The sequence below is a fragment of the Choristoneura fumiferana genome, chromosome 17 (genome assembly GCF_025370935.1).
Source record: "Choristoneura fumiferana chromosome 17, NRCan_CFum_1, whole genome shotgun sequence".
NCBI lineage: Eukaryota > Metazoa > Arthropoda > Insecta > Lepidoptera > Tortricidae > Choristoneura > Choristoneura fumiferana.
Window position 1 is genome coordinate 4,915,683 of NC_133488.1, and position 24,716 is coordinate 4,940,398.

Sequence of the window (24,716 nt, forward strand, 5' to 3'; positions counted from 1 at the left end):
ACCCAGATCCAGGCAGACTAGGTAGGTACTTGGTCGTTTGAATGGTACAGGTATGTAGTTCGAAAATGCAAGTAACTTACAATGGAAAAAAACAGTCGGCAAAAAAGCTTCAAATGTTTTTTACAATAATTTATTTTAGAAAAATAAAACATCATAAGTGAGTAGCATACTTCTCCGAATCCGGTACTGAAATCAATCGGAACATACAATTTGTTTGCGGTGATTGCCGAATGCCGAGCGAAGGCATCGAACGCCGGTAAAAATAATTCAAGTCCGCGCGAAATGAAAAATGATGAGTTATACATAGTTAATGCCTTCAATTCAACTAGAGGTAATAAGTTACACGGTTTTTACAATTTACTAACAAAAAAAGGCGCACGTGTTTTCCGGGGTCCATTGAAACCTTAACAGGTACGCTGACCCGAGAGGTCGACAGCACGACTTAAAGTGCGTGGGTCAGTGCGCACAATGTTTCATTTAATTTAAAGTGTACGCCCGTGTCTAATCTTACTAATATTTTAAGCGAATGAGAGAGTTTACGTGTGTCCCTTTCACGCTAAGTACCTAGTTCGAAAACAAAAGCAGACATTAATTTCTATGGCGTATAATTAACGATTATAATCATGGATAAGGCTTACTTCAAAAAGAGAATCAGTCGTTCAGCGAATCAGCGAACAGAGGTTGTTCTAAACCGGTTAAACTTTTTGACATTGATAAGATGATGAGTGACATTATAGCCTATATAAATTCGCTTCGCATCAAAGGCACAAAACGCAAAATGTAAATAAGCAAATTCGCAAAATGTACTTTTTGTAAGTTCCAAGTGTTTCACAAAATACGCTGTGTACTGTATACCTATTGCCTATTCTATTGCAGATTTTGCTATTGATTACATTTTGCGTTTTGTGCATTTTGCTCTGAAACGTTGACTTTGACTTAGCTAGGTTCTCTAGCTGCGAGAGCGCTGTGACAAAATACTAACCGTGTAAGTTCACACCAAACAAACAGTTTGGGAACCCCTCCAATACCTATGTGAAACGTAGCAAGGTAAAGCTAAATTTCATTTTACATTTGCATGCTGCATACTGCCTGTGATACTACGGTATCTTTGTCGAAATGCCGACCGTGGCATTACGCTGTCTGTAGTGTCCGACCTGAACAGGTATCTAGCTGTAATCGAAACCGAAACCGGAAAACACAAATACTTCCGGAAGATTTCCATTGATAGATGTTCAGAGTGTATCGCATCAAGGCGTGACTACACATTGACTCCGGAGTAAACCATTACAGTAACATTCAGTTAAACTAAAGCAACTATCTCCTGAAATATTCCAGAAAAACTTGAAGACATCCTGTATACGTTTGTGTTCATAAAATCGATTCAATAAATTAGTAGTTAGGTAGCTGTACAAAAAAAATGAGTTTCTTTCTATTCTATTTAGTGTGAAACAGCCATGAAAAATTAGCAGATATGAGGGGAGCGGAGGCACTTTACGACGCCGATTGTCTCTGAACCCACATAAAACCAAGGCATCGGTCTTAGCTTCTCCGGATTTTATGTCGATACCGAAAAGCCGAAAATCGCCGATACCGATACCGAAAGCTCGACTAGCCGGACACTACCTGTGGTCAACGCAACAATGAGCGGCGTCATCTCTAGCCTTTGAATCCACATATCGAGTTACAAACGTTTGTATGTAGATTGTTTTATTTTAAGTGAATTGCGAGTGCAAACTGTAACGAACCTTTTGAAAAGAGCTAGCTGCAACAAATACCTGCTAAGCGCACTGTTCTCTTAGGTATTTAGGTACTATTGTGTCCCGAATTATGTATAAAATCTTTCCAACGTCCCGACAGATGTTACCTAGATAGAGCACAGAAAAAGTAATTAATACACAAGTACCTAGAGGTGAATTTTGTTATATAAATTTCAAAGATCTTTCTTCTCACAAATATCGACGCGGAAGCTTTACACCTACGCAATAAGAGCGAAAAAGACGTCGATCGTTCGTAATCAATTATGGAAAAAAATCCACACGATATAGGTATTTCTATTCCTCTTATGAATGCTTCTGTGGCAATGATCCTTTTTTTCACAAACGAAGAGTACCAATTAAGTTCAAATAAATATGAAAAATTAGCTCCGCGAAAAATGGTAGAAAAACCGGCCAAGTGCGAGTCGGACTCGCGCACGAAGGGTTCCGTACCGTTATCTATAAAACATTAGACATTAGCAAAAAAAACTGCAAAAAAACAAGTTTGTTGTATGGGAGCACCACTTAAATATTTATTTTGATTTAATTTAATTATTTATTTTTAAAGTGATACAACCCCCGACACAAAAAAACTCCAGCAAAAATAAAAAAAACAACCGAAAAAAAACACCGCCAAAAAAGAAAACTAAAAAGTAAAAAATAATTATGCACTACCTAGCTGTTGCCCGCCATGTCATAATATATAATGCTTGAAAAAATTATATCACATTAAAACCGCTGATTGTTCGCATATTTGAACTTAAATTTTCTAACAAATTGTTAAGTTACTTACTGCGTAGGCACTGTGTTATATTAACTTACTTGAACCACAGAATAACTAATACTACTACTACCTACTACTACTTGAACGCCCTTGCAATGTTGTTTCAATAAGAAAAAATAAAAGCGGTAAAATAAAAAAACTTATTATTAATTTGCAAGATTGTTCGTCAGTCGTAAAGTGACACTCCAAGTGTTGAATAAATATATTTTATAATTCAAATAAGACTTTCAGTTCGATAGAGTAACGTTTAAAACAACAATTAATGCTATTGCCACTTTAAATTACTATTACTAGCACTAGGTACATGCAAAAGTATCGATAGTTTGCGTAACAGTAGGAGGGACTCTAGTTCTGTCAATTATGTCATTTGAATCATGTTAGAACAAATAGTCTGAGGGCGTCCTACGCCACGCTTGCCGATTCGCGGTCTCCACTCAAGAACTCGTTTGCCCCAGCGGTTATCAGTTCTTCGACTGATCTTCGCAGGTTAGCTGGCAAGAACTGGATGAGACTGGCCGAGGATCGTGCTCAGTGGCGTGCAACTGGAGAGGCCTATGTCCAGCAGTGGACTAAGATAGGCCGATGATGATGATGATGATGATGATGATGATGAGAACAAATAGAATATAGATAGGCAATTTAACCGTCCTGTTAAGTGTAGTTGAGCTACGACCCAAGTGGAACTAGGTCGTGTGTCAGTGAAAAGGTAATCCGCTACTGACCATAGACGAGATACAGTGACATAATGCCTCAATAGGTACTCACAGGGTTGCCAGAACTAATTTTCAAAGGTCTGGAAAGTTTCAGTTTCAAAAGTTCCTGCTTCCAGCGGCTTCGCACGCGTAATTCATTGGGCGCTTTATTTTATTTATATGATTACACTACTATTATTGGCTATAATATAGCGCTTTAACTTCAAATAAAAACTAATGATACAAACAGCGATATTCACAGCGAGCGAAAAGTAAAGTAGATGTCTTGCTACTTATTAGGGCTCAAGAGAGAGAGCCCTGTGACAGACGGACGGACAGACAGCGGAGTCTCAGTAATAGAGTCCCGTTGGCATCCTTTGGGTACGGAACCCTAAAAATTATGTTTTGCAAAATAGCCGCGTTAGTTGTGCTGCACAGCAAAAGAGCTTAATGGTGGAACCACATCCTATCGAAAAACTTTTTAAAAAAATTAATAAGCCAGCAACCCTAAGGCCTAGTAGGTTGGATGGGAAGCCATAGTGTCACTTGAAAGGGTTACGTCCATTGTTTGTATGCGATGATTGATTGCATCCTTAACACAAAGAGTTAAGATCTATTGTTGAAATGGTAAGTACTTTGACCTTATGCTATGTTTTGATTATGAGTACCTATTGACACTAACTTATGCAACTCGTTATTCAATTTCCTTTCCTTAACACTTTTCCTGTCTCACATCCATCCATACTAATATTATAAATGCGAAAGTAACTCTGTCTGTCTGTCTGTCTGTCCGTCTCTCTGTTACGCTTTCACGCCAAAACCGCTGAACCGATTTGGATTAATTTTGGTACAGAGATAGAATAGACCTTGGGAAAGAACATAGGCTATCTTTTATCGCGAAAAAGAGCCTTTAAGGGGTTGAAATAGGGGATGAAATTTTATATGGTGGAAGTTCGTCGCTGTCGAAGATAAAACCATGAAACTTGCCATTTCGGCACGTGATTAAGAGATAAATAGAGATTTGTTCACGCGTTTTTTTTATTCTTTCTATGAGGGGGTAAAATAGGGGATGAAAGTTTATATATAAAGATCGTCATTGCCGAAGATAAATCGATGGTTATTTATGAAACTTGGCATTTGGGCACGTGATAAGACATAAATAGATCTGTTCGCGCTTTTTTTTTAATTCTTCCTGTGTGGGGGTGAAATAGGGGATGAAAGTTTACATGAAGGTCGTCATTGTCGAAGATAAATTGATGGTTCTTTATGAAATTTGGCATTTGGGCACTTATAAAAAAATAAATAGATATTTGTTCAAGCGTGTTTGAAAATTTTACCTGCGAGGGGATGAAATAGGGGATGAAAATTTATATGGAACGTCGTCGTCGTCGTCACAGATAAATCAAAGAATCTTTGTGTTTAAGTTTTAGATAAGAACTAAAAAAAATCGGTTCAATTCGACTTGGACTCGCGCATCAAGGGTTCCGTACGTAGGTATTTATAAATATCCAGTGTTAGCAGAGCCTATTTTAAGCTTATAAGCAAAATGTACGCAATGTGGGGTAATTTTAGATGGCTTATTGACATAGACATTCAGAAATGAAAAATTATGATTTTCAGATTTTTCTTATTTATTTTGCTATAAGGGTAAAAAAAAATTGCTAATAGAGCTACTTTTATACAAAATTCCAAGTTTCTAGGACAGCCGGGAGTACCCATAACTTTTTCTGTTAAGGCGATTTGTATGGAAACATCTTTTTAATGACTGTTGCTTTTGATGACGTTACCTTAGAAGTTCAATTTTTTCACAGCTTCCGGGACTATTGACCTGAGTTTAGGGTTTTAATTTCAACTCGATACATACTCCGTGCGTTTACGGGATAAAGGGTCTGGACAGACAGACGGATGGACGGACAGCAAAGTTCCTTTTGAGGTACGGAACCCTAAAAACATTTGTTCCGGCTCTTTTCACATTTCGACATTTTTCATACTTGAAAATATGGGGATGAAAGTTCGTCCAAACAAATTTACTATAAGTATGTTTATCGGAAATATGTGTAGCTACGCTTAGTAAGAATGCCGTCTTAATTATAATCCTACCCTCCTAACTTACAATAATGGACGTAAGATGTCAAGAGTTCACTATTGCCATTGCCTCCTCTACATATCGACGGATGCGTCGGCAGATTGTATCTGCGGATGCGTCCGCCGAGGTGTAGAGGGTGGTTTTTGCTTGTCTGTGGTCGGCCGATGCATCTGCCACTCATCCGTTTGGTGTCGGTTTTTCGACACGGATCAAAGGGTGACAGCGCGAACGCAACGCGCCTGTCCACACGTCTGCCGATGTGTGGACGGATCGCAATTTATCCGAAGATATGGTTGCGGATCCATCTGCCGACGCATCCGTCGATATGTAGAGGAGGCATATGAAGAATTAGTCCTTTTGTGTTGGCAGGGTAGAATACACGACGTTTTGCTTAAATGTGGCTACCCGCCGCGGTATTTATGTTTTACCAAAGAATGAAAGAACAAAAAAAAATGAGTTGAGATATAAAGCAATGTATTAAAATATGTTATTTTTTCATAAACCGTAGAAGTTTCTATGTTCTATTATTGGCAGAATAGGTACCCTAAATAAATTAAAAACTTTCCAAAGTTACTATTCCACGCGGACGAAGTCGCGGGCAAAAGCTAGTATTATTATAAAGTGCAAAATACAATGCACTTCAGCAAGGTGTCATATTTTTTAGAAATAATTAAAAGGTACGGTGGGGTAAGTAGGTAAGGTAGTAAAGGTAAAAAAACCGGCCAATAGCGTGTCGGACACGCCCAGGATAGGGTTCCGTAGCCATTACGAAAAAATCAAATAAGATTTTAAAGAGGATTTTCTAAGGATTTCGTATTGTGTACAGAATCTTCCAAGATTAGGTATATTTTATGCCTTAGGCTCTTCTTAGCCGCTACAATTTTCCTTGTAAATTTGATAATATATTTGGACCATTCAGATTTTTTTCAAATTTTTCCACCCATCAGTTTAGATTTTAGAGGGGTGGGGGACGCTCGATTTTAATGAGTTTGCACTATTTCGCAAACAGATTACTGAATTGGGTAATTTAAGTTTTCTAGGATGGTCCATATTGTTTATCGATAATAGTAGATTTATAATGTTGCTCTCTCCTTTAGATAGATATTTTTTTTTCACTTGCCGTATTTATTTAAAAATAAATTGAAACTTTATTTCGGCAAAGCGCACGTTTGGTGAGAGGAGTCTGTTTGATTTAAAAATAAGGTCGTATTGACAGCTGTCAGTTGTCAAATGTCGCCATACAATGACACAATGTAACACATACGTACACACACGTACCTAAGTACGTACGGCGACATTTTACAACTGACAGCTGTCAATACCTCTTTTTTATTAAATCAAACAGACCAAGTCTCTCGATGAGAGCGAAAACATAGATGTCGCTAGTGCTGCTGCATAAGTAGCGTAGTAGAAATAAGCAACCTGTACCATAAGTACGTACGGCGACATTTAGCAACTGGACAGCCTGTTCGATTCCCAGCGCTGGTCTCTTTTTATTAAATCAAACAGACCAAGGCACAAAACCCAAAAAAAATCTTTTAGATTTTTTTAACCCCCGACGCTAAAAGAGGGGTGTTATAAGTTTGACCGCTATGTGTGTCTATCTGTCTGTCTGTGGCACCGTAGCTCTTAGACGGGTGGACCGATTTGAATGCGGTTTTTTTTATTTGAAAGCAGGTTTTCTAGCTATGGTTCTTTCTTAGACATGTTTTATCAAAATGGGTTCAGCCGTTTTTCATTAACCACTGTCGGCGTAGCGTGACTGGTATGTATGTATTCATGCCAAATTACAGCTTTCTAGTAGGTACCTACTTATGGTCTGAACTTAGCCGCGGACGGACAGACAGAGACAGACATAGCGAAACTATAAGGGAACTATAGTTGACTACGAAACCCTAAAAAGTAGGGTAGGGTAGGTAGTTAGTAGGTGGCGTAGTTTTTTTCGGTTAATACCTGATAAAATAATCTAATAATAATTAATGACCCTTTCCCCAAATATCAGTCTGTGGCCGTACTGTACTGAACAAAGGAGATAGAAATGCACAATGCACCTAACCTACATCAATTATAATAAGTACCTACATGATTCTAGATACCTACCAACACCAAGACAGAAAAGACGTTGTGAGTACGAGTCTAACACGTTATAAACTAGTGAATAGTATATTTCATGTCATGACATGAACCAGAACCACAATGCAACGAGCGAGACCACATGAACGAGACTTGTCAAACGAGTTCCCCCACCCAGCTAGCTAACAGCTGACTGTTAGTATCGCATAACAAAGGAACAATACACCTACGTACCTACTTATACCACGTTACATCAATACTATTATTTTTAGCTAGCGAAACACGCATAGCTACTATATTGATTGAGAGTTCAAGAGAACTTTAAAAGTAAAGGGTATTTAGCTATCCATGACGAATGACCTTTTGATTTAGAAGGTAGGTTAAAAATGTTTTTATAATAAAATTGGTACTGTACTGGGCGATTCGTGTCATCGTGTCGATTCCTTTATAAAGGTATGAGACGGTATGAGTATGAAAGATGTGTTGGAGATCCAGCGCTGTTTGTTAAAGAATAAACATCTAATCTACGACCATGAAATCGTCCGCAGACGATGAAAGGTGAACCTATGACGTCCTAAACAAAGGGCGGAGGTACTTGCCTTTCTGTTCATCCAATACACGAAGGCCCTCGAAATGTGGCACTCCTGTGAACGACAGTCTTTTAAATAAGCTTCCAGTGTCCAGAACAAAACAAATCACGACAACATGATTGCAAACGGACCGTCAAAATTGTGTCGTAGTTTCCACCGACCGGTTGCTATGGTGTTTTGAGCAATCACGGCACTGTTGTCAGATTGATTAACGATTATTTTAAGTACGGTAAGAGTTTGTTTACAATGTTTGTGGGTTTTATACGTTATTTACATCACATTTGGGGGCCTGCATACGCGTTAATCGTTGCACTGCCTGCGCAACAATATTTTGCGCTGTTAGACACGCGTCGGGGTCGCTCGTGAGGCACGAACGAGTGCTCGGTACGTCTCACCATCGCGATAGCTCGTTAAAACGCTCGCTGAGCCTTTGTCCCACTCACTCAATTGACGTATGCGGAGGGTTGCCTGGTTATTTTAGAAAAAATATCTATCAGAGCTAACTATACTTTATCGATTTGGCGTGGGTTTACTTGAATTTCGCAAGTCACATTGTCATAGCGTTAACTTTTATTTTTTACAGCTAACTCCCAAACGCCTACGCATTTGGACAAAAAAAAGTATAGAGAACAATTTTTGCTCTTGTTTTTTCTTAGGTGTTAAGTCGAATTTGAATTGTATTGAAATTGAAAGGAAGTTGTGGTATTCATAAATTAATGACTGGGAACAGACAATATGGATTCGTACCTACCTAGCCTGTTGCAACGGATACCCTCCACCCTCCCCTATTGCTTTTTTTAACCCCCGACGCAAAAAGAGGGGTGTTATAAATACACACACACACACACACACACACTACTGCTTTTTCCCTACTTTTGTTATTGTTCTAAATCATAAAACATATTTGTATGTACAACATAGTATAGTTAGTTTGTATTGATAAAGATTTTTTGTAATGGAAGAGTGGGATCTCCTGACACAGGTATTTTATACTTACTAGGAGATTCCAACCTCTGTACCGTAAACCATGTACTTTTAACTTAATAAATATTTTTTTTTTTTTTTTTTTTCATAAATAAGTTTGATCGCTATGTGTGTCTGTGGCACCGCAGCTCTTAAACGGGTGGACCGATTTGAATGCGTTTTTTTTATTTGAAACCTGGTTTTCTAGCGATGGCTCTTAGACATGTCGTTTCATCAAAATCGGTTTAGCCATATTTGAGATATTGGCCTTTGAAGTGACAGAGTCGGGGGTTTTACAATTTTGGTTAGGTTAGTTTAATGATTACCTTGTATGAGTAACGATGATGCGGCAAAGGACAAATTTACCTATACATACACAAAGCTATTATGTCGGGATTAGCATCAAGTAAACATATTTGACACCTATAATAAAGTAAGATAAGGTATCTTTGCAAAAATACACTAGGTAAATCAGGTAAATTGCATACTTTACCTGTAGAAAGTCTGGTATTGTAGGTAACCTGAGCAGGATATTAGTCTGTAAACATTTTAACTTCGCTGGAAATTATCAGAATCCTTGAAAATACAGTAAAATTATACTTCTAACTAGCTTTTGCCCGCGGCTTCGCCCGCGTGGAATTCGGTTATCGCGCGCTGTTCCCTCGGGAACTGTGCATTTTTCCGGGGTCAAAAGTAGCCTATGTCATAAACTATCTCTATGCCAAAAATCACTTCGATCCGTCGCTCCGTTTCGACGTGCAAGACGGACAAATACAAACACACACACTTTCGCATTTATAATATTATATAGTACAGATAAGGTAAAAATCCAATCTTACGATGTTTCCCTACACTGTAAAGCTCGTGGTAAATTTCAAATTTAATTTCGCACATGAATTTCGAAAAACTCAGAGGTGCTAGCCGGAGTTTGAACCCACGATCCTCTGCTTCAGAGGCGATAGGTCAAACCACTAGGCCACCACGTGACAGCTTTAAACTAATTAGGTAAATGTTTTAACGGTACGAAAATGTTTCAAAGCTGGCAACAATCCTGAAAGGCTGAGAAAGAGACAGAGCTAAAATATTATGACATTAACGTTCTACAGGTCACGCAATAAGCTGAAGTTGGCTCGCCATCTCATTCACACTTAAGCTTCTGTACACATAAAAGCGAGATGCAATAACCTTTGTGTACTCGGGAAAAACTTAATTTCATCAACTCGTAATCATATGTAAATTAATTTATTATGTAGGGTAGTCTACGTGCTTATAAATTGTATTGTATGTGACTATTATAATATAATCAAACAATAACGTACCTACTTACTTATATATCTTCATGACTCACGTTATAACGAATTGAGGCGATTATCAATAAAAACCACAAAGATACACATAGCTGTTTTCTACTGCGGTGTTTAGCCCAAACTAGCTAGAGTAGATAGATACCACGAGTATGTTTCCTTATTACGTAAAATTTCTGAAGAAATTTGAATGAAATTCGTCTATACCCGCCCACACTAACAAGTACTAACAACACAATATTTGACGTGGGCAAAGTAAATGCGTAGAATAAATATAGTATTAAAGAGGTGACTGCCTTTGCTCGGCAGTAGGGCACAAAATAAGCTATTTTATTGGGCTACGTACAAGTCTTAACGTCTTCAGCTATTCATTTATACTATTTCGGGTGTAAAATCCAAACGACAAAGTACAAGAGCGGATACCTAAGGGGTTTATTTATCACAATTATATATACAAAAGGGGGATTTTCATGTGTTCTTCTGCCAGAACTTGGCGGCGTTGCGTGGAGTCTTGCCTTTGCCGGAATTCTTCTTGGGCGCCGAGTGGCTTTCGGAACCGCCGCCAGCTCCCGACTCTTCGGTTTCGGCTTGGGACTTTAGAGTTTTCTTGAGGAACATTATCTGTAAAGAAAGAGGAGTAAAATGAGGATCGTTGTCAAACTAGACAACTAGAGGCTGATACAGCCCATCCAGAAAAAAAAATGCTTTTAAAGGCTTAGCCGTTTATTGAATATGCTGTATACATGTAGGAAGGGGTTTCCCTTCCAGGGTTTCCACTACTTCTATAAGGGTATATGATGCAAGAAGGTACTTTCCATTGCAACCGACGGCGGATTGGCTTGATTGACAAAGCCTTAGCTGCTTGCTGCGTTCCCATCAGTGCGAGGATGCATTGCGAGAAATGTGTTTGTCATGAACCAATAGAAACGCTTCATTTACATATCCTTGTGTGCAAGTATTTTGGATAGCGAACAATTTCTTGAATTTTCATCCTCGCCTTCGAACGTAAAAAAGGCGGCAGTCAGCGACACTTCAAAAAAACTCTCGGCGGACATATTATTGGTTGTGCTCGGTTTTGTAAAATAAATATTAATTGTGATTATAGACATTGTAAATATTTTTGTATGTAAATAATAACAAACTTTATACGCCTTAAAACTAGCTAGTGAAGTGGCGGTGCGGACTATTGCGGCTTTACGGACTTTAGCGAGCGTCATACATCGAAGTCGGCTTCATTGAGGTATGTTGTTCATGAATTGTTCTCTAGACATAATGATGCACAGAAGAGCAAATAAACCACGGCCTTGGTAATAATAGTCACTGTTCGAAGGTTTAACTAACACCTTGCTTCGTCAAGCTGTTTCCACTAGAGATGTGCTGAGTGAGAATAGGTAAATGAAGCATTTTTATTGGTTCATCACAAAGACATTCCTCGCAACAAATCCTCGCAAATTTCTGGTGGAAACGCAGCCTTATTGGCACGTGCCGTCTCTGCTAGACGTCCAGCAGGGCTACTACGAAACTTGAAACTCGAAGTTCGTGTCGTGCGGTCACTCTGCAGGGCTACTACGAAACTCGAAGTTCGTATCGTACCGTCCCTCTTGCTCTCGTATTATACAGTATAAGTGTCAGAGGGACCGCACGACACGAACTTCGAGTTTCGTAGTAGGCCTGCTGACACTTATACCATTTAATACGAGAGCGAGAGGGACGGTACGATACGAACTTCGAGTTTCGTAGTAGCCATGCAGTTGTCAAATCTAAATTCGCAGTACCGACTCTCATATCACTTAGTACTTTTCGGATAGGATGGGTACGGTGACACATATCATTAAGCAATTAAAGGGTTGTGACAATGTAAATAAGAATCGATTTATTGCGATTCTCGATTAAATATGCTAAGGGTGTGTAATCGATTTTATTAGTGATAGTTAAAAATAAATTAGTTTTTGCCTGCGGCTTCGCCCGCGTAGCAAGTGTTTTTGCTTGTGTATCGGGATCTCACAAACAATGCGGTCTTCTTTGGCACTATATCAAAACTAATAACGGTAAAAAAAAAACAAAAACCGTAATTACAAAATTGAATAACAAAGTAACAGTTCAAAATATCAAACAATACGAAACACTCGAAACAAAGACGCATTCAAGGCCCTTCGCTCTCGTACTAATTGACAGATGATGCGAGTCAAACGATTTGACAAGATTGTGGAATCGATTCGGTCGATAAGCAAAGTCAAGCTCTATTGAAATAGAGTTCCGTTTTACGCGATGAAAGTTGACGAGATTTAAATTTATATTTTTAGTATCAAAACATAATAATATATTTTTAAGTGATTTCTGTTTATTACTACGAAATCTTTTAAGCTATAGAGTTTTTTTTTTAGTTCATTCGGAATTCAAGAATATTTTTTTATAAATTATTGGCCTGAAACGTTCATGGCATGGAATGGAAAAAACGCAAGTGTACCGTACCCATCCTATTCGAAAAGTACTATAGTAATGGGATAAACATTGCATATTCGTGTTGAAAGGAAAATCTCTTCATGAGGTTGCATTCAAAATCAGGTGTTTTGGGATCATGCATCCAAAACTACCTAGTGATCTTCTCTCTTATAAATCGCTATGCCCTTGAGTGGTTGTGGTCGTTAGTTGAAGATTGGTAGTGAACCTTCATGATGACGCGTGGGAAAATATTGTAAAGGTTTCCCCTTTCCTTCCACATCGATTTGGTCCGGAGTTCATAGTAGGTAATAGAAAATATAGAAAATACGGTTACAGATCTATAGTCGCCTTATACGACATCCATGGGAAAAGATGGGGACAGAACCATCTACTACAAATCTAAAGGCGGTTTCAGACATGCGTTTATTCTGCGCGTACCTATCCGTTGTTTCAGCATACGCAACGCACCTACATGCGCTTCCAAGAACAAGCTTATACATGCGTATAAAACGCTGGTCTGAAAGGAAATGTTCTCTCTCGCACTTACGCGCTTCTGTAAACGTGCAGATAATATGCTAGTCGGAAATCGCCCTAACACCTAAGCCCTAAAACTGGGCACGGCAAGGCATATTTAAGTATACAAACCTCCTGTTCTATGGTATGTTGGTGCCGCATAGCCCTTTGCTTGTGGTGGTTGGCGCGCTGTATGTGGCGGTCTACCGAGCTGAGGACTGCCTCGCAGGAGTTGCACCAGTCGGCGAGCACATCGGCGATGCCGGAGGCGTCTTCGAGGCGCGCGTCGCGGCCTAGGGCCACGTCCACTTCGACGCGTTTGCACTCTTGGTCTAACTTGCCGTGGATTATGTCTGGAAGTGTAAGGTTGCTATTGAGCTTGAATCCTACTTATATTATAAAGTAGAGTTTACCCACGGCTTCGCACGCGTAAACTATTCGATCTGGTAGTTACAATTGAAATTCCGGGATTTTACAAAATTCCCTGGGAAATCCTAAAATTTATATCGTTATCTTCATTGAGGTTGTGTTAAGAACAACTGTCCAAAATTTCAAGACTCTAAACCAGTGATTCCCAAAGTGGTCCAGGTGGACCCCCAGGGGTCCACGGGAGACTTGCTGGGGGTCTACGTAGGCGTGAACAAAAAATGGGGGTCCATAAGATGTTAATGGGGGTCCACGAAAATTAATCTGCTTTTGATAGTAAAGAGCAAAAATGTAAGCATAGTTTTTATAAGGGCCTACCTACATTGTTTTAAGTACCAAACTAAGCAGATAATATTTTAATAAGGCAAGCGACTGTTACTTGTCCAAACTTGCGTATTCGATATTACGTACAATTTCGTTACATGTACAGACTTCCAAAGCGCTATCCGCCCGACAATGCTTAATGCTTGTTCAGACACAGCGACACAATTTTTATTTTTTGGCGACTTTAAGAATGTGGTAGAAATGTAGCAGCAGGGGGTCCATCGAAAGCAGTAAAATTTTGAAAGTGGTCCACGAGAAAAATAAGTTTGGGAACTACTGCTCTAAACCCAGTGGTTGAAATTCCAAGATTTTATCCCTATTCCGAGGGAATATCGGGATAAAAAGTAGCCTATGTGTTATTCCAGACGTTTAGCTACCTACATACCAAATTTCATGACTCTAAGCCCAGAGGTTGTTATTTCAAGATTTTATCCCTATCCCGTGGGAATAATGGGATAAAAAGTGAAATTTTGGACAGTTGTTTCTTAACACAACCTCAATGAAGACCATGTTATAAGTTTTGGGAATTCCCAGGGGAATTTTATAAAATTCTGGAATTTAAATTGTACCAGATCGAATAGTTTACATGTGAGAAGCCGCAGGTAAATTTTTGAATGCTGGCCGTTTCCAACCGAAGTAACTGGAGGTATACTATGGGCAGGCCTATCTCCAACAGTGGATGTGCTGAGGCTGATATGATGATGATGATTGAATCTACAGAACTAAAACAGACACCACAGAAGAGAACATCACATTAGAAGCCATGGTGGCTTAGTAATTTGAACTATGCACTTCAAGCAGGCAGGCAGACGATCGTGAGTTCAAATCTGAGAGGTGAATTTTACGGAATTCATGTGCGAAATAACATTCAAAATTAACCACAAGCTTTATGGTGAAAGATAACATTGTGAGGAAACTAAACCTGCGAACCAATTTAAAAGTGTGAGTCTACTAATCTAAACATCTCTACACATTCCTCGGGAGAGGGGAAGTAAAAGCCTTTCTTATTCTTACATAAGATTTTTAAATTTAATATGATAGTATTCTATTCCATCTAAATTTATGGTTTTTAGTACACTTTGGTATAGCGGTTATGAGATGAGATTGTCTAAAAACATGATTACCTATCACTTAATGAATAGATATTAGCATTCTCTCATTCAATTTATTCATGCCAGCTTTAGTGATTGCCTTGGAGCAAATAAAATGTACCTAAAACTGGAAATCAATAAAGAAACATTAAAATATATTAACAAAATTCTTACCAGCGTAAATAGCTTCAATGATGAGATCTTCCAGGTCTCTAACATTCTTAATATCCAGCTCTTTTAACAAAACACTGTACGGTATACATTTCTCTTGTGTAGCAAGCGTAGCTATAGTTAAGTGTTGTAGCTTCTTACACTGAGCTGGAGTCAACTCTAAGTAGTCCGACTTATTCTCTAAGTAGTCTTTGTATGTGCCGTAAGCAAATAAGTTGAGGGTGTTTAGGTGGGTTGCGTATGGTCCGTTTTCCAGCTGAAATGATAAAAGGTTGCATTGCAGGCTCGGACCAAATAAAAAAAGCAAAAATAGTTTGTCAACAGCAAAGTGAAGTCAGGTAAAATTCTCCATAAAATGCTCTGTGTTGTGCACAATTAGTTAATTTGGATACATTTCGACAGTTGAAAGGAGACATTGACAAGTAGACAGCCAGCCCGTATAGACATTTTGACCCCTGCACATTTTGTTACATTGATTACCCATTCCCGGAATGTTTTTTTAAGATAGTGAGTTATAGTTAAAATTTTATAAGCTGGGGGTGTAGGTCTTCAGAACTCATATGGTAAAGATAACATTGTTCTCGTTTGTTGAAGCCAACCGCTAATAACAAATCAGAACAAGTAACAAAAAATGCAAACAAATAGCTACCGTTTTCTCTAAGTTATAAGGTCGAAATTGCAAAAGCTTAACTCATTACGAAAGGCCTTTCGTCATTGTAAGCAGTACTCAGGTAGGTGGTTGGTGTTGTAGTGTGTCCATAATAGATTATTAGTGTCCATAATAGAACAATGTTAACTACCAGATGAGTTCTGCAGTCCAAAACCCCCAGCTTATAAAATTTTAACTATACATACATGTTTGGAATCAGTAATTTTTTCTCTGTCATTTAAGCTGTCTCAAAATTTTCACAAAAATATCGCTTAGTCAACCGTTGTTTTTTTTTGTTTGTAACTACACATTGGCAAAGTATACTTTTTATAAACCTCATTTAGCTGTGTGATTGCGTGGTTCCTTATTTGGTCTCCATAGTTCAGTGGAAATTAGAAACTGTTATTTACATATTTTTGAATAGAGAAAAGAGCTGCTTTATCAAACTATTAAAAACCAGATGGTCAATGGTTGTGGGTAGAATTTGGAGTTATCGTAAAATGGTACAACTAAAAAGAAAGATCATCACCGGCTGGTGTTTTATTCTATCTGCAGAAAACTCAGTCTTAAAATTTTACACATCACAAGTCTACCATAACAATTCCATTTAAGTTTCTAATAAGAAAGTTATTAAGTATTTGATTATCATTCTTTTCTTGCACATTCTAGGTTTGGTTAGGTTACTTAGACAAGATTGAGTTTTAATATTCCGCTACTTACATTATTTGTGAAATTTTCGACTACCTTACTTATGACTACATTCACATTTGTAGGTAAATAGGACATCAAGACTAAGTAGTATGGTACTAAACTAACCTCTGTTATGTTCGGCATTTCAAGCAGTTCGCCAAATACGTGGACACCCGGGGCTTCGAGAACTTGTTTGATTAGCTCCGCGCAAGCCGATCCTTTAGCACCCTTGGCTAATAGAACAAATTGCTCCAAGGGATGATTTGACGAAAAAGAGGACAGCGACGAGGGCTCCTCTCTATCCATGGACATAGCATTCATTTTGATGTTGAGAGTTGTTTAACAGCTACAGTAGATACAGGAGCTCAGCACCACGGTGTTATTGAGAGTATATAACGAGTTAATTGCCCATTATCTAACACAAAACCCAGAGCTGATATCACAAACTGAAGTGCAGATACACACACGGACACGCAAATAATGTAAAGAAAAACAACAAACGTCATTTTTTTCTGCGCACACACGCGCAGACAGAACTATTTTGCTCTATAAAACCATGTGCACATGAAGTTCTAAACTTTCGGTGGATATTTACTAGCACTAAATTATGTTTAAAAAGTCCAAAACAAAGTTAACAATTGATTTTACTACTTTTTCTGACGGTGAACCAAGAGTTTAACGGTCACTGAACTCGAATTTGTCGTTAATCGCCAAATAAATATTTTGTTTTTGGCACTGTAAAGACCATCGTCACGGACGCATGGTTGTGGTTGGTATTAAAAAAAAAAACAAATCGGCCATAAACAATAAAATGGCGTCCGGTTTTTTGTGTGTGCGATGAAGTAATTGTTTTCATAAAATCAGAGAATTTAGTGAGAGTTTTATGAGTTTTGATGAATATTTGGTGTTCTGATACAACAATGATCCTTAATAACGCATTTAACAGTATAAACAATATGCTTTTGATAACAAACGGAGTGCGTGTGTTATGTGGCTAGGTAGCGTCGTTGTCGTGCACCGCCTCTAATATTGGGTTGATTAGATCAATTTAAGAGGATTTCTCGATAAGGAATGGTTTTGCTAGGCGAGACGGACTAATTCGAGGTACCGGAGGACTATAACTGCGTGTGTGAGTCGGCGTTACGGTAGTGTGATTGATGGGTGCGCTGCGCTAGTAGTTGTGAAAGCGAGCGTACATACATGTTCGTGATGTTAATACTGTCATGAGGACTCGTGTTTACTATCAAATAGTGGATTTGTGTTGGTCTGTTTGTTTTTATTTTGATGTAGTGATAATTCGTTGTTAAAAATGTGTATGCCAACGCCGAGCAATGTCTCGGGCTTCGGTTACTCGTGGGGCTTCACGAGCTCGGCAGACCTCACGAAAGGCGAAGTGGAGACTCCGAGCAGTCTTAGCTACACTTTGGGGAACACGGTAAGAGAAATATTTACTCTATCTATACAGTCAGTCTATCTATTTATAATTTGACGATTTCATAGGAATTTTTGATGCGTATTAGAATTTTATTATTAGAATCATGATTATTGTTAATTTAAGAACTAAATTCCTTTGTAAGTTTGCATGACAAGTTAAGCATGATGAACATCCATGTATTTAAATGTTTGGAAAATGTAGTATCTGCTTAACTACTGAGCTCACTCACACACTGTCATACACTATTGTTTCATAATATAATGAGTAATGTGTGCTGTATGTGTAGACCCTTACTACTATAGATTATTTGTTTTCATCATGTCAAATTTATTGAATTAAAAGCCCAAAATATACCTACCTATAGTACCTAATATGATTAGTTGACATATTTTGCTAATTGCAGGCTGGCACTTAGTGTTTCGTACTTGATGTGCAATTTGTAATATTTATTAAAATTGATAATGATAACCAGAGGGCAGAATTGCTTATCTTTATTTATTTATAACAAAAGTAGACCTCAAATCCACTTTTATGGAATAAATTATTAATAATACAACATAGTGTTTCAGTAACCTTCAGAGGTGAACATAGGGTTTGTTACAATTTGTTGGCCGAGACCAGCATCAGTACAATTAAAAATTAGCTACCATAAAGGGCTTGTTACAATATGGTAAGCCATGACCAGGATGAACTTAATTTAATTTTACTTAATTTAGAGTGGTTTTACTTTAATCATAGTCTGTTTACAGTTGCAAAGCTGTGAGCTAGGATAAAAATAAAATTAGGAAGGCAAAATCATGACCAAAATGAGTATTTAATTAATAACATAGAAAAAATAATAATAAGTGTTGTAAATAAAAAAAGTTGAGTGTAAGAACTAATTTAGAAGTAGATTGTAGTAATTAAAAGATAGGTAATATAGCATAAAATCAGTAACGTTTTTACTTTATATATATAGTCAAATAGAAGTTCAAATAGAAATTGATGATTTTATGAAATGCAAAATTTAGTAAGTCCAATTACTGATTTGGGCATTTTAGGCAAATTCAACTTACCTTATTGTCACTGTGTGATTTACATTATATGTGTGTCAGTTGTACCTCCAACAATAACCACAGCATTACCTAATTTGGAATCTAAAGGTTTAAAGCACACAATACAACTGGGCAACTGACCTTTAAGTTAGTTTATTTAGTAGACTGATGCTGAGACATTGCAACATGTACTTACCTACAGTCGTCTGCCACAGTGGAGTATGCAAAAATATCAGACACATCCTGCCAGCCTGAGAAATAGAGTTGTATCAAATATTTATGCACACTTTGTTGTGCCAGATATTGGTGCTGGTGTGGTGACTGTACTGTACGTACAGCAACATACATTGTTGATACATTTATGAAGAACAAGTGGACTTAACCAATTTCAATATAAATTATGTCATTACATCAGATTACATTACAAACTTAATGAACTGAAACAATTACTTTGCTCACCTGCAACCTTATGATAGCTTTGTTTATGCAAGAAATGTGTGTTCATGAAGTTCCTCCACCTCCACACTGTAAGAACACACACAAATCACACAAACTCATCTATCTCCAGCACATCTATGTTCAGCTCATATTCAGAGCAACACAATCATTCAACATCAACATGATACTAGATGTTAAACCAAACGCATTACAAACATTACATTACTTATTATTACAAACTTAGTTAGATAAAGGTTGCCCTAATAAAAGTCTTTTAAAAATAATTGTCACAGGTGTCGCCAGAAACAACGTTAACAGTGATGTCCCACAAGACACCGCAGGTCCAAGAGAAGGTTGGCACCGTCTCTGTGGCAGTCAGCAATACCGGGACACAGGTCACAAGGGTGGTGACAGCTGGGACGCCTGTGACGGCCAGGCGGGCTATGTTTGTGCTAAATGAAGCCCCACACACCCTGAATAGGGTGTCGCAGCAGAATCAAACAGCTACCATACAAAGTGAGTTTTAGTCTAGTGGCACGGTTAAACTTAAAACACTAAGGGGCTGTTTCACCACCCATTGATTAATTTTAACTGACGGATAAATGTGATGGCGTCTCAGTCTATTCGAACAAAACAAACAGAGACGGCATCACATTTATCCGTCGGTTAAAATTAATCAATGGATGGTGAAACCGGGGGTAAGTAAAATAAAAAAGCCAAAAAGTAAAGCCATTGTCAATAAAAATAGTATTTTACTGATCATCAATCGCTCATCCAATAGAATAATGAGTTATTTACAAAAGCACAAGTTTTTAGACTTTGAATTCTCTGTTTGATATATTTAAATTACTTTCCAGTATAATTGTTAAAAAGCAATTGTGTCAGTATTCTGTTACATGAACGAAATGTGTGAAATATTACATTAAAATATACTGTCTAAGAAATTTTGAGATTTGGCAAGAAGAAGTCAGAAAATCACTGAGCCAAGAAAAAATTACTTTATTTTCTTTTATGTAGACATATATACTATGAAATACAAACTTATTTTATTATTAGTATTAAGGGCAACACACACAGAGAGCGGGCGCGGGTCGTGCGCGGGCCCGCGACGGGCGTATTTGCATGGCGGTATATGGACGCCTTCACACAGAACGCGGGCGCGGGCGCGGGTCGTGCGCGGGCCCGCGCCCGTCGCCCGTCGTCACAAACAGCGCGAGCCGAGCGCAGTGTTACCAACTCTCAAAAATATTTATCCCTAAGGCTTAAGTTAAAAACCCCTAAAACTCGTTTTTAATGAAAATGTTCACTTTAAATTTGAATATTTCGCAAAAAAAATACTGAATCGAAAAATCGTCTTAGTAACCCCCTAATGCTTTTAATTTAAAAGACCCTACACTATAGGGTTGGATGAGAAAAAAAACCCTTAGTAAAGTAGTTACTAAAGTAAGGGTTTTTTTTCTATGGGAGGTACACAAAATTTTTTTTTTTAAATTTTTACCATTTTGTTGGGATAGTTTTCATAATAAGTATATCTATGTAAAATTACAGCTTTGAAGCATTGATAGTCCCTGAGCAAAGCCGCGGACGGACAGATAGACTGACAGACAGACAGACATGGCGAAACTATAAGGGTTCCGTTTTTTCCATTTTGGCTACGGAACCCTAAAAACTGTATTCTGTTCTGAACTGTTCATTTAGGCGAGAATAAAATTTATTTATTTTATTTTTTTAATTAATTGGTAGGTACTACAGAAAAATCTGTTATTTTTTCCATTGACTAGTATAAGCTTATTCCTTTCTATAAAAAAAAATCAGCCACTTTTAAAAATTTCATCCATCGCCCATCATTCCATAAATTGGATTTAATTAAGTAAGTAAATAAAGTTTGACCTTGGTGCGCAAGCGCGTTTGTCGTTTTCCACATATATCTCGCGGCACTGTATAATTCTGTGTCGAAGAAAAATGTCGTATCTATTATTGGTTCTAGAACTGTTTTATTTGTACTCCAAAAGTCGCCAGATACCTAAACCATTTCTGTCGTCAAAACTTTTTCGCTAAGATTTAAGCAAAAGTCGTCACTTCTAGGGACTAAGTCACTAAACTGGCAACATTGATAGACCGCTCTCTGTGTGAATACAACGAACTCAACACGACCCGACCCGCGCACGCTTTCTGTGTGTGTTGCTCTTTAGTATTTTGACATAAACAGCTTAATAGTAGTAGTTGATTTTAAACAGATCTAAACAGGGATCATTTGTTAATGTCTCAATTCTATTGTAAAAGTGCAGCATGATTTAAATATTAGCCCCAATATTCACAGCCACAAACCTGGCTTCGAAGCCCTTCATGACTCCAATCGGCCCAATCCAACTTACTGCTGAGGAATGCAATGAGATTCTCATGAAGAGAGCTTTACAAGCCCAGGGCATTGCAACACCAGCAGTTATTGACGCGTCGCAGCTGAATCACACAATCCTGAATGGAGGACTCAAAAGCCTGGCTGAAGCGACCACACAGCAAGCACAAGTTGAAACTATCCAGACCAACACTGGGCATCAGCATCATCAGCTGATGCATACTAAGCAGGAACCAGGAACTGCTAACAATTCGCCAAAAGTGAGTATGATTTTATGTTGTTTCATCATTTTTAAATTTAATTCCATCACCCTTTTTTGTTGACTACTTCTAATCTTTGTGATCCGTCTGATTTATTTTGATTTAAATCCTTTGTTTTACCATCATCCATGTTTCACTTATGAAGAGTTTTATGAATACTGTTATACTGGTTTCTCGATTTTATTTCATTTGGAGACAAAAAAAATGTTTTTTTTTCCTTTTCCTCTTTTTTACGATATTTTATTAGTATGAAAGATTTGCCCATATAATTTGTTATAATATTATTTCAATAATTTCTTTACTTTATTAAGTGTTTTTTAAAGGCTTCTTTGTTTGAAATTAATAAACATTGCCCAGTTTTAACAGTACGTAAAAAGCTTTCTCACACTAGTAATTAAGATTTTATAGTATACCTACTCAAGGTTTCTGGTTGCAGTTGCCGTAGCATTTACTTTCCTTTATAGAAACAAGTTACTGCAACAGAAACCTTTGATAGACGAATGTTAAGCGCTCAGTCTAGCATCTGTTCCCTCCACTATGTCTAGAATGACTTCAGTCAGGTTGTAAATCGAATTGGCTGATGACTGATCTTGAAACTACCGTTCCATTGGTCTGGTCAGTCATCGCATACAACGATAAAGTTGCAGCCAATTTCATGAATGGTTAGTGTTCTAGGCGGCCGCCGCAATGATTATAGCAGTCTTGTTCCGGTGGCCAGGTGTTGGAGAGAGACGGCTGTATGTTTGTGACGGCTGGCTATGAAGACTTACCTGAAGACTGCCTAAAGAGCTAGTCATAAAACATCGGAACCAACGCAAGAGAACTATCAGTGTAACTCCGATGTTTAGATTAAGTTCACCTAAATATTACAGCTTGTGGCATATAGCCCTGAATAGAACCTTTTTATGGTTAATCAAACTATCAAACCGACGCCGTTCAATCAAGGACACTTCGGCAGAACTTCGGTAGACCGGCAGACGCTTGAAGGTTTAGATGACGGACTGCGCGTGTAACAACGGTCTAATGGAGCGTTTACTTAGGTCGGTGACAAAATACGGCTTGAAGCCAAATGTTAATGTACTGGGCGGTATTCTGTCACCGGCTTTATTTTGCCCGCAAATTCCGCCCCTCAACAACTTTCTTTATGTTGGTATCTTTGGGCAGAGCTACGAGTTGGTCAGCTTCAGCGACGATGCCGAAACGTCCGCGACAGTTATTCAGCACACACAATTGCAAAATGTAAGACGGGACCGGCATACGTTTGTCAAGTAGATCTTATTTTATTTTCAAATTATCTGACATTCTCTGAAGGCTCCTGCCTCACTGATAGGTTCAAAAGTTAAAATGCCTTTTAACGGTTAACTTTTGGGCTTACCGTGGTAGAATTCTGAGGGTCTACGAGACTTTTGTGTACTTAATTGAAGGAATCATGCATTAAATGTGTCTTCAAATTTTACTTTTCATTATCTTACCAAAGATTGTAAAACTGAAAATGTTTAAAAAAAAGAAAATGTTTTAAAAGGTCTCTTTTATACACGGTGATCTTTTCTAACGTAGCTCATTCTTACAACTGATTTTTGATTTACCAATTAATGTAAAAATAAAAGTTGTTTGTGTATTATCTGTAATTCGAAACAAGTTATAGTCAACACAATTTAATGCATGGTCCATCAGTAGATTTCGTAAATGTCATTGCCCCTAACATTGGCGTAACTATGAGGTCCAGATAAACATGAAGATTATTTATGGAATAACTAAAACATTCTAAGTCTAAATTTAAAATTCCTTTATATGTCGTTAGCGTTCAAATGCTTATAGTGTCAATTGAGCAAGGGGTTTATGTTTAACAAGCTCTTCATCTTATAAGTACCAAAAGAGACTCACCCTATCTAATCTATAAATGTCAGGGATACATTGTTTCTTAGATTCGTTATGTAAGGCTATGTAGGTGGGTACATTCGTTGAAAAATAGTATGAGTCACCCGCACCCGCAGCCGTGCGCCCGCTCCGTGTCCCGTGCACACGCACCAGCTAGCGTAGGCCCCAAAAAGTTAGATAATGACTGTATGCAGTTTACCACTTGAACGCTAGCGATTGCTAAAGTTGTCAAGAGCTGTTTTGTGCTTGCAATGCCAAACCACGCGGTTCACGTTAAAATTGACAGTATAATGACTAGCTTTTGGACCAGTTATGTGTCGTAGGCGGTTTACTCTTGAAATGTCGACAAACTCTTACACGAATATCAGTCTAAAGGCAACGTTTCCTATTTTTTCATTTCATTGAATATTTAAATCCCTGATTTTTAATTTCCGGAAATATTATTTAATAGATAGTTTATTTGGCAGAACTTCTTGAATGAAAATTTTTTGGGGCGCAGTTTATACCATACCTAACCTTCTTTCCTGGTAGCGATTTATTTTTGTTGATGTCGTAGTTCTATAATAATATTCTATAGTTTTATAATAATACGTCGAAGAAATAAACAACGATATTTAGTTGTTCTGTCTCATGAATATGGATAGTTGATGAAATGTCTTTTTAAGCAAATAATAATCCTTGTACTGTTGTTCTAATAATTGTTTTAATGTGTAATGAATAATCGATGAAGTGAAATTACTCCAAGAGAAAATATTAGTATTTA

The 24,716-nt window shown here is 37.8% G+C and overlaps 3 protein-coding genes across 6 annotated transcripts in view; 1 reads left to right on the forward strand and 2 right to left on the reverse strand.

The window, feature by feature from the left end:
- LOC141436748 (protein yippee-like) overlaps nucleotides 1–8,370 on the reverse strand; it is a 186,313-nt gene extending 177,943 nt beyond the window's left edge. Inside the window, exons 1-2 of one of the 4 annotated variants that reach the window (XM_074099778.1) lie at nucleotides 8,111–8,370; nucleotides 7,989–8,033 (exon numbers count right to left, since the gene is read on the reverse strand). The gene's annotated coding sequence lies outside the window, so the exon portion shown is untranslated. Of the gene's footprint in view, nucleotides 1–7,988 lie in introns of all 4 variants that reach the window. The other 3 variants (XM_074099777.1, XM_074099782.1, XM_074099781.1) reach the window with 3 other exon arrangements.
- A 2,284-nt stretch (nucleotides 8,371–10,654) lies between these two features.
- On the reverse strand, nucleotides 10,655–17,039 carry CSN7 (COP9 signalosome subunit 7). The gene is made up of 4 exons (XM_074100682.1): nucleotides 16,679–17,039; nucleotides 15,217–15,469; nucleotides 13,334–13,554; nucleotides 10,655–10,867 (listed from the first exon to the last, which is right to left on the reverse strand). The coding sequence occupies exons 1-4, from the start codon at nucleotides 16,871–16,873 to the stop codon at nucleotides 10,715–10,717; spliced, it is 822 nt and encodes a 273-aa protein (XP_073956783.1). The 5' UTR covers nucleotides 16,874–17,039; the 3' UTR covers nucleotides 10,655–10,714.
- A 291-nt stretch (nucleotides 17,040–17,330) lies between these two features.
- LOC141437377 (uncharacterized) overlaps nucleotides 17,331–24,716 on the forward strand; it is a 30,328-nt gene continuing 22,942 nt past the window's right edge. Inside the window, exons 1-3 of the mRNA XM_074100683.1 lie at nucleotides 17,331–17,987; nucleotides 19,753–19,975; nucleotides 21,780–22,075. Coding sequence (XP_073956784.1) covers nucleotides 17,862–17,987; nucleotides 19,753–19,975; nucleotides 21,780–22,075 — 645 coding nt within the window. The 5' untranslated portion in view covers nucleotides 17,331–17,861. The remainder of the gene's footprint in view (nucleotides 17,988–19,752; nucleotides 19,976–21,779; nucleotides 22,076–24,716) is intronic.

What these genes read in the sequence shown, in the direction of transcription:
- CSN7 (XM_074100682.1), bottom strand. Translation starts at nt 16,873, where the DNA reads ATGAATGCTATGTCCATGGATAGAGAGGAGCCCTCGTCGCTGTCCTCT. An exon ending in AAATGCCGAACATAACAGAG is followed by an intron (nt 15,470 to 16,678) that starts GTTAGTTTAGTA and finishes TTATCATTTCAG; the next exon opens with CTGGAAAACGGACCATACGC. An exon ending in CATTGAAGCTATTTACGCTG is followed by an intron (nt 13,555 to 15,216) that starts GTAAGAATTTTG and finishes TTACACTTCCAG; the next exon opens with ACATAATCCACGGCAAGTTA.